Below are 17,684 nucleotides of genomic sequence, written 5' to 3'. Positions count from 1 at the left end.
TCAACAATTCTTTGTTGGGAAGTGGGTGGCATGCCTCATTAAGGGTCCTCTGGAATTGTGATTACAGTGACTTTCAATCTTCTGTTCTAATGCTTTGTGACCAAATCTTTTTCTTTCTAAACTAATGCTTTAACATTACATTTATTTCTGCCTATATTCTTCCCCTTTCACTACCAAGAGAGCTATCATTTGTAACAAGGTTTAAAAAGGAAAACGGAGGGGGGAAATAGGCAAAACTGTCAGTTCACAGTTTTTGCAATATTTTATATTCTAATTTCACCAGCTCTGTGATGAAAGGTGAGAGCACATTTTCTCTTCTCTGGGACCATCCTTCACCAAGTGTTCCATTGTGTATTATATTTTGTTTACATTGTTGTAGTAATTGCATATATTGTTTTCCTGGGTGTGATTATTTGATTTTACTTTAGTTCATATAAGTTTTTTCATGCTTTTCTGACTTCTTCATACTCATCATATATAGTGTAGTAAGGAACTCATTGCACTTGTGTTCCATAATTTATTTAGTTATTCAATTATTAGTCACTGACTTTGTTCTCATTTTTTGGTTACTTCAAAAAAAGTACTGTGATGAATATTTTGGAATTTAAAAAGGCATTTTTTCCTATCTTTCAATTGAGAAATATTTTATTATTCTAAGGTTCTGAATCAACATTTCTTTGGAGAACTGGAGGAAATAGGGTTGGTAAAGTTAAGGCCAGAGTGGAAGTAAAGTTAAGGCTTAGAGTGGAAAATATTTTTGACTTTAGAAGAAAGCTATGAAAGGGAATTTACATGTTACTTTAGGAAATAATCCAAGCTAATTTAGTATTATGAGCTTAGTCTGCTCTAGCAAAACTTATTTACATAGACATAGATGTACTTCGTTTTCTGTTAACTTGTCCTAGCTATTCCTCAGTTCATTTATCCTTTCCCCTGTATAAACACATAATCTCTTTGACAAATATGTACATTTTTTTAAACCCAATAGTGAATTCTGCTTCTTCACATTGAAATGATTTGAAATATTATAGAGTAATCTGAACTATTTTTTAGTTTTCCAGTCCTTGGTCAGAAATTAAAGGAGGCCAGAACCCTGAATTTGAGAGAATCTTCAGAGTCGAGAGGCTGCTCAGGAATCCAGAGGGTTTGTTTTCTTCAATATCATCTCACACAGGAAAATCAGCTTCAATATTTCCTGACCCTGGGGAAAATCTGAAATGCTGTGAAGCTACGCAGTGAGTGTGATTTGTTTATTTTTGGGAGTGTTTAGATAACTTGAACCTTAACATTAAAAATCATTTTTGATACACCTGTCTGTATGTGGTGCTATGCTGTGCTACACTGTGCTCTACAAGGATGATTTATCCATTTAACTTCTGACCTTCTGGGAAATAACAACTTGACTTAGGGATGCATTTTCAGTCTGATCTGGAAGAAAAAAAAAATTAAGACATGTGGGACAGAGGAATTTCATATATATATGTGAATATGAAGTCCCCTTAGCATCCAATTTATCTATTTTTAAAATTTAAATATTTTTCCAACTATGTGCAATGGTATTTTTTACCAATCATTTTTTGCAAGGGTTTGAGTTTTACATTTTCTCCCTCGCTCTGTTTCCTCCCTCCTCTGACAGAAAGCAATCCAATATAGGCTCTACATTTATAATCATGCTAAACATAGATCCATATAGATCATGTTATAAAAGAAGAATCAAATCCAAATGGAAGAAAACATTAGAGGGAAAAATGACACAATACATAACTTTCTAAAATTGAAGCTAAGTTTTGGTCTTCATTTAAACTTCTCATTTCCTTCTCTGGATATGGATGATATTTTCCATCACAAGTCTTAGAATTGTCTTTGATTATTGTAATGCTGAATTGAACAAGTCCATCATAATTGATCATCACCCCAAGTTGTTGTTGGTATATATAATTCTTCTGGTTCTGCTCATTTCACTCAGCATCAATTCATGCAAATCTTTCCAGGCTTTTTTGAAGGCCCATCCCCAATAGTTCAGCCATTCCTCAATTGAAGGGCATCTCCTCAGTTTCCAATTCTTTGTCATTACAAAAAGAGCTGCTGTGAATATTTTTCCATGTGGGAGTTTGATCCTTTTTCATGATCCCTTCAGAATACAGACCTAGTAGTGGTATTACTGGATCAAAGGGTAAAAACATTTTTATTACCCTTTGGACATGATTCCAAATTGCTCTCCAGAAAGGTTGAATCAGTTCACAACTCCAACAATGCATTAGTGTCTCGGTTTCCCCATGTTCCCTCCAACACTGATCATTTTTCTTTTCAGTCATATTGGCCAATCTAATAGGTATGAGATAGGACCCGATTGTTTTAATTTGCATTTCTCTCATCAATAATGATTTAGAGCAATTTTTTTAGGTTTTTGCAAGGCAAATGGGGTTAAGTGGCTTGCCCAAGGCCACACAGCTAGGTAATTATTAAGTGTCTGAGACCGGATTTGAACCCAGGTACTCCTGACTCCAAGGCCGGTGCTTTATCCACTATGCCACCTAGCCGTCCTGATTTAGAGCAATTTTTCATATGACTAACTTGCTTTGATTTCTTCATCTGAGAATTTGCCTTTCCATATCCTTTGGCTATTTTTCAATTTGGGAATGATTTGTTTTCTTATAAATTTGACTCAAATTTTAGAAACGAGTCCTTTGTCAGAAACACTACTTGCAAAAATTGTTTCCCAAGTTTACTGCATTATTTTTCATCTTGGTTGCAGTGGTTTTGTTTATGCAAAAGCTTTTTAATTTAATCAAAATTATCCAGTTTGTCTTTTGTAATGTTCTCTATCTCTTCTTTGGTCATAAACTGCTCCCCTTTCCATAGATCTGATAGGTAAACTATTTCTTGTTCTCCTAATTGGCTCATAATATTATCTTTTATGGCTAAATCCTGTACCCATTTTGACCTTATCTTGGTATAGGATGTGAGATGTTTGTTGGACTAGCTTAAGGTCAAAGAGCAAACACTTGGGAAAGCTTACAAAGTAACAAAATTTTTTCAGTTTAAAAATCCAATTATATCTAATCAAGCAAATTTCTAGTTCCGGGCCTCAGAAGAGTTTTATATTGTTTTCAATAATTTTAAATTATCTCTCTTGGATCTGTTTTACATGTCAGTTGCTGTTCCACTGAGATATTTTATATTTTCTTCTAGTTTTTCATTCTTTTGGTTGTATTTTATTATTTCTTGATTTCTCACAAAGTCAATCAACTTCCCTTTGCTCCATTCTACATTTGAAAGAGTTATTTTCTTCAGAGGGCTTATCTTCTTTTCCATCTGGCCAATTCTGCTTTTTAAGGTAGTCTCTTCTCATTGACCTTTTGGGCTGTTTTTTTCCATTTGACCTAGGCTGGTTTTTAACATGTTATTTCCTTTGGTATTTTTTGTAGCTTATTTACCAAGCTGCTAACTTTTCATGATTTTTCTGCATCACTCTCATTTTTCTTCCCATTTTTTCCTCTACCTCCTCTACTTACCTTTTTTTTTAGGTTTTTGCAAGGCAAATGGGGTTAAGTGGCTTACCCAAGGCCACACAGCTAGGTAATTATTAAGTGGCTGAGACCAGATTTGACCCCAGGTACTCCTGACTCCAAGGCTGGTGCTTTATCCACTATGCCACCTAGCTGCCCCTCTACTTACCTTTCAAAGTCTTTTTTTGAACTCTTCCAAAGCCTAAGACCAATTCCATTTTTCTTGGAGACTTTGGATACAGAAACTTTGACTTTGTCATCTTCTGTTTATTTTGATCCTCCATGGGCCCAAAGTAATTTTCTATAGTCAAATCTTTTCTTCTATTGTTTGCTCATTTCCCTCACCTTTGACCTGATTTTAATGAACTTCCAGGGCTTTTGGAGGGGTGTTTGGACAACCCCCAGGGACCTTAATTCCTTTAAGATATTTCGAGAGACTCTGACTGTTCTCCTGGTCTGTAGATGATTATAAACACTTCCCTCTGCCTTGGTATGAGGAGGGTCCCTGCTCTGCTATGGCAGTATGGAGCTGGGCCCCAGACTGTGACCTGGATCTGAATATGGGCAAAGCAGACAGACCTCTACAATGTCCTTGACCTCTTTACCATCCATGGGCTGATAGCTCTGGAAGCAGCTGTTGGGTGACTTCACAGGTCCTCAGGGAAGGGCTCAGCTGAGGCCTCTACTGAGGCCTGCACTGATCTGGGCTCTGAGCTCACTCTGGTGTGGCAGCATTTTCCCACTGACCTTCCTAGTTGTCCTTGACAATCCCTGGGCTGAGAGATCTGGAAACTGCTCCTGCTTCCATGGACCCAAGTGCCCCCAGGGACCCAATTACCCCACAGGCTGTTCCTGAAAGACTGGAGTTGGTTTGCTCCTGTGTGACTCTGCTGTGACCTGAGCTATGCTGCGCCTCTTTCCAAACTCAGTGAAATAGACCTTTATCACAGATCTTCCAGGTTGTCTTGGGCTGGAAATTGTTTCATTCAATCTTTCCTGTGGGTTCCACCATTCTAGAATTTTGTTAGAGTCATAATTTTATGGCATTTAGAATGTTCTGGGGAAGAGTTTCTGGGAATTCCTGCCTCTACATTGCCATCTTGGCACTGCCTCCTCTTGGATGAAATTATTTCTGTGATTTGTTGTTTGACCCATTCATTCTTTAAAATTAGTTATTTAGTTTCCAATTAATTTTAGGTCTCTCCATAGCCCTTTATTGCACATGATTCTATCTTTCTGCATTTGATTATGAGGCTTTTAAGCGCTAATACATGTTCAATTTTTGTTTAGGTACATATAGCACAGAAAAAAATGTCTATCCCCATTCAGTTTTCCCCAGAGATCTATCATATCTAGCTTTTTTCACATTCTATTCACCTCCTTAACTTTCTTCTTGTTTATTTTATGGTTGGAGAGGGATATTAAGGTCCCTCACCAGTATAGTTTTGTCTCTATCTTCCTGTATCATTTAGTTTCTCTAAGATACTATATTGCTTGGTACATTTGTTTTTGCAAGACAATAAAGTTAGGTGACTTGCCTAAGGTCACACAGCTAGGGAATTATTAAGTGTCTGAGACTGGATTTAAAATCAGGTCCTCCTGACTCCAGGGCCGGTGCTCTATCCACTGTATCACCTTGCTGCCCCTCCTTTTCCCTTTTAATGAGATCTATTTTTGCAGTTGCTTTGTTTGAGATAAGGATTGCTATCCCTGTTTTTTTCACTTCAGTTGAAGCAAAATATGTTCTGCTCCAGCCTTTTACCTTTACTCTGGGTGTATCTGCTTCAAATGGGTTTCTTATAATCAGCATGTTGTAGGGTTCTGGTTTTTAATCCACTCTGCTTTCCACTTATATATTATAGGAGAGTTCATCCCATTCACATTCACAGTTAAAATTACTCTTTATTGCTCTCCATACTATCTCCCCTCTGTTTGTATTATTCCCCCTCCTTCACCCTATCCCTCCCCACCAGTGTTTTGCTTCTCCCTCAATCTATCCTACCGTATATCAATCACCCTCTCTTTTCTTCCCTCTTTCCCTTTTCCTCTTCTTCCTTCCCTCCCTTCTATCAGTCCATCCTCCCTTCCTCTTCCCCCCAGTAGATAACTTTCTAAACCCAACTGAGTGGATATGTCATTCTCTCTTTAGGTCAAATCCAATGAGAGTAATATTCAAGCACTTCCCTCTCCCTCCCATCTGTCCCTCTACTGCAATAGGTCCTTTGCACTGATCCATATTATTTACCCCATTCTGACTTCCCTTTCCTTCTCCTTACACTCTCCCTTCTTTTTAATGTCTTAATTTTTAAAAATCATTACATCAGAATCATATTTCCATACCTTCTGCCTAAGTATACTCCATCTAAACAGAATAACAGTTCTCAAGAGTTGTGAGCATTTTCTCTCATGTAGGGAATGTAACCAACTTAATCTTATAGAATAGCAGTCATTTTCTTTTGCCCTGATTACCTTTTCGTGTTTTAGGATCAAATTTTCCGCTCAGTTCTGGTCTTTTCATCAGGAAATTTTGGAAGTCACCTATTTCATTAAATGTCCATCTTTTGCCCTTTTTAGTTTTACTGGGTAGTTGATTCTTGGCTGTAATCCAAGCTCCCTTGCCCTCCAGAATATCATATCCCAGTCCCTTTGATCCTTTTGTATTGATTTAGTCAGGTCCCATATTATCCTGTCTGTGACTCCTCGATATTTTAATTACTTCTGACTACTTGCAGGATTTTCTCTTTGATCAGATAATTCTGGAGTTTTGCTACAATATTCCTTGCATTTTCATTTTGGGATCCCTTTCAGGAGGTGATTGATGAATTCTTTTGATGACAATTTTGCCCTCTGGTTCAATTTCCTAAAGAATGGTATTCAAGCTCTATTTTTGAACATTGTATTTTCAAGTAGTTCAATTATTCCTAAATTACCTCTCCTGTATCTTGTAATTTGTTGTTTACCAATTAAGTATTTTACATTTTTCTTTTTTGGGGGGGCTTATTTTATATTATTACAATAATCTTGTTTTAAGAGTAAACGTAAACCCCCTCCCCCCAAGAAGATGAGAAACCTCAAAAACAGTGTGAGAGAGAGAAAAAAAATGTGCTTCAGTCTGTTTTCAGATTCCAATGGCTCTGTCTGTGGGATGAGTTGCCTTCTTTATCATAAGTCCACCAAAGAAGTTGCTTCAATATTTTTCCTACAGTTGCTATTACTAATTGTATTTTCCTCTACTCTATTCCTCCCCATTCTCATTTATTCTATTCTCTCTCTCTCTCTCTCTCTCTCTCTCTCTCTCTCGCTCTCTCTCTCGCTCTCTCTCCTTTTATCCTGTTCCTGTCCAAAAGTGTGTTATATCTGAGTAACCTCTCCTACAATCTTCCCTCTCTTCCATCACCTATTTCCCCCTCCCCCCCCATTCCACCTTATCCCATCCCTTTCCTCTCATTTTTCTCTAGGGTAAGATAGATTTCTATACCTATTCTATACTATTGTGTAGGTTATTTCCCCTCTGAGACATTTCTGATGGGAATGAAAGTTTATTCATTCCCCCTCATCTTACCCCATTCCATTGAAAAAGCTTTTCTTGACTATTATGTGAAATATTTTAGCCCCTTCTTCCTTTCCTTGCTCTTCCTCCCAGTGCTTTCCTTTATCACCCATTGACTCTATCGTTTTACTATATTATACCATTATATTCAGCTCCTTCCTGTGCCCTGTCTATATATGCTCCTTCTAACAGCTCTTAAAAATGAGAAAGTTCATGTGAGTTATCAGTATCTTCTTCCCATGCAGGAATACAGACAGTTCAACATTATTAAGTTCCTCATAGTTAGTCCTTCCTGTCCACCCCCTCTATAGTTCACCAGAGCCCTGCACTTGAAGATCAAACTTTCTGTTCAGCTCTGGTTGTTTCGACAGGAAAGTCTGAAAGTCCCCTGTTTCATTGAAAGTCCATCTTTTCCCCTGAAAGAGGATGTTCGGTTTGCTAGGTAGTTGATTTTCGGTTGTAAACCAAGCTCTTTTGCCTTCTGGAATACCATATTCCAATCCCTATGAGTCCTTAATGTAGATCCTGTGTAATCCTGACTATAGATAGAGCCATGGTAGTTGAATTGTTTGTTTCTGGCAACTTTTAGTATTTTCTTTTTGACTTGGGAGTTTTGAAATTTGGCTATAATATTCCTGGAAGATTTTCTTTTTTACCCTCTACTTCTCGGATCTCAGGACAATTTTGCTGTATTATTTCTTGAAAAATGAAATCTAGGCTCTTTTCCTGGTCATGACTTTCAGGTAGCCCAATAATTTTTAAATTATTACTTCTGGATCTGTTTTCGAGGTCAGTTGTTTTTCTAATGAGATATTTCACATTTTTTCTAATTTTTGGATTTTTTGGAAGAGTTTTATTTCTTCTTGATTTCTGACAAACTCATCAGCTTCCTTTACTTCCATTTTGCATTTGAAGGAATTATTTTCTTCAGAGAGCTTTTTTATCTCCTTTTCCAGCTGGCCAGTTCTGCTTTTTTAAGGCATTCTTCTCCTCATTTGGCTTTTGTTTTGCTTTGTCCATTTGACCTAAACTGGTTTTTAACATATTTTCTTCAATTTTTTTTTGTATTTCTTTCACCAAGCTGCTGATTATGATTTATCTGCATCACTCTCATTTCTCCTCCCAATTTTTCACCCACCTCCCTTAATTGCTTTTCAAAGTCTTTTTTTTGAGCTCATCCATAGCCTGAGCCCATTTTCTATTTCTCTTAGAGGCTTTGGATACAGACATTTCAAATCTGTCATTTTCTGAATCTTCCATGGGACCAGAGTAATTTTCTATGATCATATTCTTCTTTGTCTTTTGTTTTCTCAATTCCTCAGCCTAATGCTATTTTACCATTCTTCTAAGGCTTTGGGGTTTTTTTAGGACACCCCACTGGGGCCTTTATACCTCCAAGGTCTTATGCTCTCTTACCTGTGCTTTGATATGTAGATAACCATAGGCACTCCCCTCCACCCTGGAGCTGTAAGGAGGATCACTGCTTGGCTATCTTATAGAAGCGCAAACTGCAGCTCTGGATCTGAGTTTGGGCAAACAGCAGTCCTGCCTCAGGGAGAGCAAAGAGATTTCTGCAGTCTCCCCTGACCCCCTTACCATGTGTGGGCTGTGCTCTGGAAGTGCAGGCTGGCTTCCCTGATTCCTGCTGCAAGTTCTCACCACAGGGCTGTTCTAAGGTCGGTGCTCCTCACTCCACATTCGTTCTGGTGGAGCAGAGTTTTCTTACTGCCTCTGCAAGCTGTTCCTGGTGATCCCTGGGCTTCAATGCACTGCACTGTGCTGCAGCCATGACTTTTTTTCCAACCTGCCCTAGCCCAGTGAAACATACCTTTCCCATGGAACTTTTAAGTTATCTTAGACTGGGAAGTCTTTCTGTAGGTTCTGCCCCTCTTGATTTTGACTAGAGTCATAATTTGATGGCTTTTGGAGTTTTTTGGAGGGGGAAGGAAATGCTGCCTTCACACTGCCATCTTGGCTCCGCCCTCTTGTATTTTACATTTTCTATTTTTTCTATTTTTTTTATTTTGTTCAGTAGATTCTTGGTTTTTCATGAAATCATTAGCTTCCATTAGACCAATTCTTTTTCTCAAGGAGATATTTTCTTCAGGTTTTTTTTGGTTTTGTTTTTTGCAAGTCAGTGGGGTTAAGTGACTTGCCCAAGGTCACACAGCTAGGCAATTATTAAGTGTCTGAGGACGGACTTGAACTCAGGTTCCTTCTGACTCGAAGGCCAATGCTCTATCCTCTGTGCCACCTAGCTGCCCCCCTCAGTTAGTTTTTGCATCTCCTTTTCCATTTGGTCACTTCTATTCTTAAAAGAGCTGCTTTGTTTGTCCAATTGCCCAATTGTATTTTTAAAGGATTTGGTTTTTTCTGTTACTTTTTGTCACGTTAATTTTCTCTTGCATTTGTTTTCTCAATTTTTTTCCCATTTAATTTTTTAAAATCCTTTCTGAATTCTTTTAAGAAATCTTTCTGAGCTGGAGAACAATTCATTTTCTCCTCAATAAAGTCACATGTAGTACACCTTCTGCTCTCCTTTTCTTAGCTTGTTTTGTCCATCCTTATCTCCAAGGTAACCTTCAATGGACCCTGCTTTTCTCTGCCTTTTTTTTGTGATTTGTTATCTATTCCAAGGTTCTTATGTTGGGGGATGGGCTTGCTCATAGACCTTTGGTGTTGAGAACCCTAGAGATTTGCTTACTGGTCATGGTTCATTGTTGTCCATGGGATTGCTCAGTGGACAGGCAGGTAAAGAATACTTAGGGCTCTCTCTCTCTCTCTGATTATCTGCACTGGGTATGTATGCTGCCCAATCCCTGGACCTTTGAGATCTTTGGGGGTGCCTCGGACTCTCTGGAATGTCAGTTCCTTCACTGGACATCACTGGTATAGACTGTTGGGTTTGAAATGCCAGAGCTCTTTCCAAACGGTCAGCTCCTGGGAAGACCAGCTGCTCACTCCATCTTTGGATGAAGTAGAGACTAGGGCTATGTCTGAGCTGTTTGGGCAGGAATGCCTGATTTTCCAGACCACCCACACTGGATGAATAAGGTCCTAGGCTTTGCACTGGAGATTTTCCAGTGCACTGGAGCTGTCATCAGTGCAGTCAAGTTCTAACTCCAAAGTCTTGGCTCCCACAGCCCAAGGATCTCAGGCTAGTCTCCACCCTACCCCCCACTCCCTACCTCACCTCACCCCACCATAGGTGTAATGGTTTTCTGTTGTCTGAGTCCCCCCCCATCCTCCCCCTTCCTAGGACAGACCTTGCTAGAAGATGTTTCACTCTGATCTTTGGTGCATTCTGTCACTCCAAAATTTTTTAAGAGATTTTATTAATGTTGGTTCTGAGGGAAAGCCAGGAAAGCATAGCACTGATCCTAGTTTCTCTCTGCAATCTTGACTAGAAATCCATTCATCTTCTCTTTATGAGATCTTATATGAGTTTTGAAATCTTTCTTCTTAACTCTGATACTATCCCACCATGCCTCCACCCTGCCAATAGGATTTAGAAAGCTGGAGTCCAAAATGAAGAGTATGATTTGGTTAAATGAGCAGACAAATATTAAGGCCAGAATTATATTTCTAGGAAGTCCAAATAATTTGATTATTTCCCTGAATATAAAGGAGAATATGCACAGAGCATTGTATGATATTATTCTTTCTTTGAGTTCCCTGTTGGTGTATAGAGTGTGTTTAAGGAAGACTAGTACCTCTGATATGAGCTGGAAACACATTTTTTTTTGGAGTAGCCAAAGTGAAACTGGGGTAGGCTTTGTAATCAAAACTAAGCACTCAGGGGAAGCTAGGTGATGCCAGATGCCATAAATAGAGCACCAGTCCTGGAGTCAGGAGGACCTGAGTTCAAATCTGACCTCAGACACAATGCTTACTTAGTTGTGTAACCTTGGGCAAATCATTTAACCCTATTGCCTTGCAAAACAAAACTATTCTAGTCAACATTCTTGAATGCCTACCAAAAGAAGTAAATGATAGGCTCATGATGATGAGATTGCCCCTTGAGCGAAAACGCCATATCACCTTCATCAGTGACTATGCTCCCACTGTGATGAACCCTGATGAAGACAAAGAAAAGTTTTATAGAGACCTGGAGAAGCCTTATCATCAATGTACCAAGAGGACAAGCTTAGAGTTCTGGGTGACTTTAATGCTAGAGTAGGCTCAGACTACTAAACATAGTAGGGAGGATTGAAGTTGAAAACAGCACAAAAATGGTCACCTACTACTGAACATTTGCACATCTTATGACCTTCTCATCACCAACACTGTCCTCTATTTACCTAAATGCAATAAGACTTCCTGCACCATCACAGCAAACATTGGCATCTAATAGACTACGAGATAAGAAGAGATAGACAGGATGGGGTTGACCAAGGCAATGTGTGCAAAGAGTGCTGGATTGATCACAAACTCATACTCTCCAAGATAAATTTTGACATTCAACTGAAGTAGCAACCCCCAAAAAAAGTGACTACCAGAAGAATTAATGTCAAAAGATTAGAGTGCTTCTCTGAATAGGAACAGTTTGGAGGTAAAGTTGAGCCAACACACAGTTGGCAATAGTGGAGCAGAAAAAGAGTGAGCAGTTTTTAGAGATTTGGTGTATGGCACTGCAATTGCTCATCTGAGTCAGAATACTCACAAACACCAAGACTGGTTCGATGAAAATGATAAGGAAATACAGAAGTTGCTAAATGAGAATTCCAGAGGGTTTACCATCAGGATAGCCCATCCATTCCTAAGAAGACAGCATTTAATTCCATCAAAAGTAAAGTACAAGTGAAGTTTAGAGAGAGTCAGGATTTGAGGCTCAGTAAGAAGGCAGATGAAATTCAATTTTATGCAGATATTAACAATCCAAAGTGCTTTTATGACGCCCTGAAGTCTATTTATGGTCAAAGACAAATGGTACATCTCAACTACTCAATGTTGATGTTGCCACATTGATTAGTGATTAGGACAAAGTTCTGAAGAGATGTACTGAACATTTGCATAGTGTTCTTAACAAACCATCATCAATCACTGTAGAGGTCACTGACCGTTTATCTCAAGTTGAAGTCAATCAGTTCCTAGCTGAAGTTCCTACTGAACAAATGGTTTTGAATACCATTAGGCTCTGTTCATGTGGCAAAGCACCTGGTGCTGATTCTATTCCACCTGAGATTTATAAGGTGAGGGATCCAGTGCCCAAAGATCAGCTGACTGAAATTTTCCAAATAATATGGCTTGAAGAGGTTATCTCCTAGGAATTCAAGGATGCCTCTATTGTCTATGTTTATAAAGTTAAAGGGAATAGATTGTCTTGTGACAATCACAGGGGTGTTTCTCTTTTAGTCATTGCTGGTAAGATTCTTACCAGAGTTCTTCTTTAATAGACTTATCTTTCACCTGGAAGATGGTCACCTACTTGAGAGCCAGTGTGCCTTCAGAAAGGGTCAAGTAATAATTGATATGGTGTTTGCTGTCTGACAACTCCAGGAAAAATGCCAAGAGCATTTCTAGATCTGATCAAGGTCTTTGATATCATCAGTTGTAAAGGCTTAATCTAAAATTATGTCAAAATTTGGTTGCCCAAGAGAAGTTTATGAATTATTTCATGATGGCATAATTTTCATGGTGGCATGAATGATCCAGGATTCTGGATAGTAGACAATGCTCTTGAGATTTCCCAGTCACCAGTGGAGTGAAACAAGGATGTGACCTTGCTCCCATGCTTTTTAGCATAATGTTTTCAGCTATGTTAGCACATGCCTTCATTGAGGATGAACAAGGCATCAAGGTCAACTAACACACTAAAGGTATATTCTTCAACTGTAAAAGGCTACAAGCCAAGACCAAAGTGGAGGGAGTGTTGGGACATTGGTCTTCTGTATGCAGCTGACTGTGCACCCAATGCAGTCTCTGAACCTGGGATGCAACAAAGCATGCATCCATTCTCTGCTACTTGTGCTGACTTTGGCCTTAAAATTAACAAGAAAACTCAGGTGTTCCATCAGCCAGCACCATACCATTCACATGCAAAACCATTGATTACAACAAAAGGAGAAGTTTTTAGTGCTGTGAACAAGTTCACTTACCTTGGCAGTGCCCTTTCTAGGGAAGTACACATTGATAATGAGAATTAGCACAAGCATTGACTGAGCTAGCTCAATATTTGGGAGGTTCTGAAAGAAAGTATGAGAGAGAAAAGGTACTAGACTGACTACCACACTGAAAGTTTAGAGTCACTGTGCTGATCATATTGCTGTATGTCTGTGATAACTGGACAATCTATTTAGTGCCATGCAAGGAAATGGAATTGCTTCCATTTAAATTGTTTTAGGAAAATTCTGAAGATCACCTGGAAAGATAGGGTACCAGACATTGAGGTCGTTTCTCAAGCTAATCTGCCAGGCATTCAAACTTTACAACAAAGGGTGCTACAACAATGGATTATCTATGTTGTTTGAAGCCAGCCGTATGCTTGCCAAAAAAAAGACTATTTTAATGTAGAACTCACATAGGGCAGTTGCTCATAGGGAAGGTCAGAAGAAGCAATACAAGGATCCCTAAAGGTCTCTCAAGAACTTTGGAATTGATTGTGCAGCATGGGAGACACTGACTCAGGAGCACCCAGCATGGCGTGCCCTCAGCAGAGAGGGTGCTATATTCTATGAGGAAGGCAGAATTGAAGCAGCTCAAAGGAAATGTGAGATATTTAAGCTTAGAGTCACTATCCCAGGTGTTCACATGGACAATTTCTTCCCTACCTGTGGTTAGAGCATTCCGAGCTTATATCTTCTGATCAGTCAGTCAGACACACTATAACTCATCTCTATCACAGTGATGTCATTTTGGTCTATTGCAAAAAATGAAGGACAAGAACCAACCAACCAGGAAAGAAATTGTTGAAATTTAGATTGAATCAGTCCAGGTAACGCTGAATGACTATTAATTGAGAGTGAACTGTTTGACACAGAAAAGTATTGGCCTCACTATTCATCAAAGAATTTCTTGAAAAACACTATGTAAATCCTAATTTCCCCTTTGAAATAAAAATTGGTTTAATTAAAGTAGATTACTGAACTCTAGGAAACTACATCTCAATTTAAGGGTCCGGCTTCCTTTCAGTGTCTGGCTACCTAAAATGACTTTATAATCTATAAACATTGTTGCACCCATAAATCATGACCTATTTCCTTACCCTTCAAACATTAATGCTTAATCAATGCAATAGGATAATGTGATGAATGATGGAAATGTGACACTTGAAGGGAGATCTGTTGAGAAGAGGAAACACACCAAGAAGTGGTCTGCCAAAGCAAGTCCAGTGATACACAGTAGCTACTTACAGGTTTTGGAATATTTGGAGCATTATTTATTTTAGGAAAAGGTCAAGGACTATTTAAAAAATCTCTCTGAGTAAAAGAAGTAATTTCCTATTTCAACAGCCAATGCGTCAGTACTGTACTTTGCTTCCCTGTGGGTGCAGTTTTCAAATAAATCTCAGCTTGAAACTGATCTATAATTCATGTTCTTATTGATTACAAGTCACAGGCATCTTTAAAAAGGTTTCTTGGCTGCACTTTTCCTTCTTATTACTGAGAAGGTTGCTTCAGTGACCATTAGCCCAAGTAGTTAGCAGAATCTTTCCAGGATGGAGAGTGCTTCTTGAGTCTTGGGAACTGGATGTCAGCTTTGGGGAAAGCAGAGAGGCTTCATGGACTGAAAGGTGGGGAGGGTTTCAGTATATTTTAAAAGGAAACTTTAGCCAGATCGGCATTAAATAAATCAGTGGAGACTTTTTCTTATTTTTCAGTCTATTTCTCCTAATGTAGCCCCATGGACTGGAAAGGGAAAGAGAAGAGTTAGTCTTCAACATCCCTCTCATAGGGGAAGCAGACAAATCTGAGTCATTTCAATTTATAGCCCCAGTTGTGTGACTAAACTCAATCCACCCTAAATCCACATAACAACTCTTGATAACAAAAATCTTATTCCATATAGCATTATCTGCAGCACTAAGTTCAACATGGTACATAAAGAAATGGAGTCCTTGCTATCCTTAGGAAGTATAAAATATGAAATAAAGAAATATTAAATCAGTGGCCATTAAACTCTTTATGTATATATATATATATATACATACATATATATATACATATATATATATATATATATATATATATATATATATACCCCACAGAGATCCAGGGCTTGTGCAAAGGTGAGAGTGAGGGCAAAGCTCAGTGTAGTGTATGGTGTAGTATATCAGTATAGTATTATGGATCAGCATAATATATGATAGTGTCATACAAATAATAAAGAGACCTTAATTTCAGGAAATCCATGTCCAGGTCCCAGTTCTGCCACTAATTGGCCTTCTCATTTCACTTTGCTTAGCCTTTGTATCATTAGCTATAGTGTGACTATAATATACCTGCTCTATCTCATAAGACTATTTATTGTGAGAATTAAGTACCATGACCAGAGTAAGCACTCAATAATTATTTACTGATTAAGTAAAGTGAAATAATCTAAACAAAAGCCCTCAAGGTGTCAGAAGTACTATACCCATGTAAGGTGGTATTGTTATAACTGAAGAATGGGAAGAATAGGCAAGATTTTCCTATATGGCAAAAGGAAAAATTTAACTGAACACTCTTATTCTTTTTCTCTGATAAATATGGAAGAAAATTTTATACAGTTCTTTGCATAAGGGTAATGACAATAAATATTTTACACTGATGATAATGATGTTGCCTACAGCTGTTAATTGATTATGACTCTCCTGAATTGTTAACGGGGCATTTTTTTCCTTTTGGGATGCTTGGAAATAAAGCATCTTGGATGGATGATAACAGGATTCTGGAGGTGGAAAATGAAGTTGAACACCCACCTCTTTCCCCATCCCTACACCAGGCAAATTCTTCTAGAATTGGAATTGGCATAGGCTTACCTAAAAATCCTGAACACTTTCTTAAAAAAAAAAAGTTTTATTTTCACTAGAGCTTTAAGTTTTTATTGTACTTTGCTTTGGAAATGGCAAACAAACTCTTTCCCCAGTGGTGTGGGAAGAGTTGGCTATTGGAAAGATTTAGCTGTGTGTGTCTCTTAGCTCATGGGTGAAGTAGATCGAGTCATGAAGCACACCCCTATAGCAATTTTGTATTGTGATAGGTACAGCAGTCAGATCAACCTACATTTGGGGAAGCGAAAGACCCCTAAACTGAAGTTGTTAATGATTTTTGTGTCAGGACCCTTTTGATAATTAAATTAAAGTAGGTTACTGACCTCTAGGAAAGCACATCTCCATTTAAAGGGCTTGCGGCCAGCTATCTAAAATGACTTTATAATCTATAAACCATGTTGCACCCATAAATCATGCTCTGTTCTTTCCAACCTTAATGGTCAATAAATGCAATAGATAACGTGACAGATGATGGAGATGTGACAGTTGAAGGAGAAGTATGTTGAGAAAGGGAGCCTCACACGGCCAAAACAGATAAACATAAAACAGAATAGACAGGATTATAATGAACAAGTATATTAAAAATAGTTATCCTAATATGTTTTTAAAGTTGAGATCTCTGGTTAAGAACGAACCCTTGACCTAAAGAAGTGGGTCAGATGTTAGAATTATAAGGGACTTTAGAAATTTCTCATACAACTTTCAACATAGTGCTGGAATCTGCTCTTTAGCATTTCCAAGGAGGAGTTATTCTAGTCTCCATTTGAAGATCTCCAGTGATAAGAAGTAATAGTTCATAAGGTAACCTTTAATTATTGGACAGTTCGAGTTAAGAACTTCTTAAGCTAAGCTTAAAATCCCTCCTAGTAACTTTCATCCTTGGGTCCAGCCTACCTCTTTACTTTGGAGCTATACAGAATAAATTTAATAGCTCTTCCAAATGCCTTCAGATACATAAAGACAATTGGGATCTCAATAAGTCTCTATTTCTCCAGTTTAACTTTCCCATTTCTTCAACTGTTTCTTAAATGTCATTCTTTATAGTTCCCTCTCCATTCTGAACCTGGCTGCCCCCTGGATGCATTAATGACTCAATGTTTCTTTTACAATTTGAAGTTGACTCTTCTGTTCCTCCCAGATCATTGAGAATATCAGAGCCAGTTAAAGAGCCAAGAATTTTGATGACACATTGGTTTTTAGAACTGTACTCAAATTTTAAAAACCCAAAACTCATAACCGGATTTATTTGTAGTGACTTACAGATGAAGGAAGAAAGAAAAGATATATTATTGAGAATGTACATAGAGAGATGTGAGGACACTTGCAAGTTAAATCTCAGACTCTGTAATAACATGTTGGTTTTGAAATATATGCTCCAGAAACCAGACTAACAGGAATCCTGAAGGACTTCTACACTTTTCCCATCTCCATCAGACTGACTGGAAAGGCAGTCTGAATGGGTGGAGTTTGAAATCATTTTGGGGTGTAGGTTAGGAAATTTGTTTTAGGCATTTAATGAAAGCAGGCCAATGATGTTCCTGTGACCACACTGAGTAGGTCACTGGCTACATTATCTCAGTACTCTGGACAGGCTCTACTAAATCGTTTATTCTCACTCATCCTTTTCTCCTTGTAACAAAAAGCACACTGCTTT

General features: G+C 38.3%; 1 protein-coding gene across 4 annotated transcripts in view; it reads left to right on the top strand.

Moving 5' to 3' along the window:
• The window catches only part of CCDC187 (coiled-coil domain containing 187), a 130,496-nt gene that overhangs the window by 96,882 nt on the left and 15,930 nt on the right, over window positions 1–17,684 (top strand). For all 4 annotated transcript variants that reach the window (XM_074210687.1, XM_074210686.1, XM_074210688.1 and 1 more), the window contains one exon: window positions 1,054–1,235. In XM_074210687.1, the coding sequence (XP_074066788.1) occupies window positions 1,054–1,235 (182 nt within the window). The remainder of the gene's footprint in view (window positions 1–1,053; window positions 1,236–17,684) is intronic.

Source organism: Macrotis lagotis, chromosome 1, assembly GCF_037893015.1.
Source record: "Macrotis lagotis isolate mMagLag1 chromosome 1, bilby.v1.9.chrom.fasta, whole genome shotgun sequence".
Classification (NCBI taxonomy): Eukaryota; Metazoa; Chordata; class Mammalia; order Peramelemorphia; family Peramelidae; genus Macrotis; species Macrotis lagotis.
Note: the sequence above shows the minus strand (reverse complement) of the source record. Positions and strands in the feature narration are given on the sequence as shown.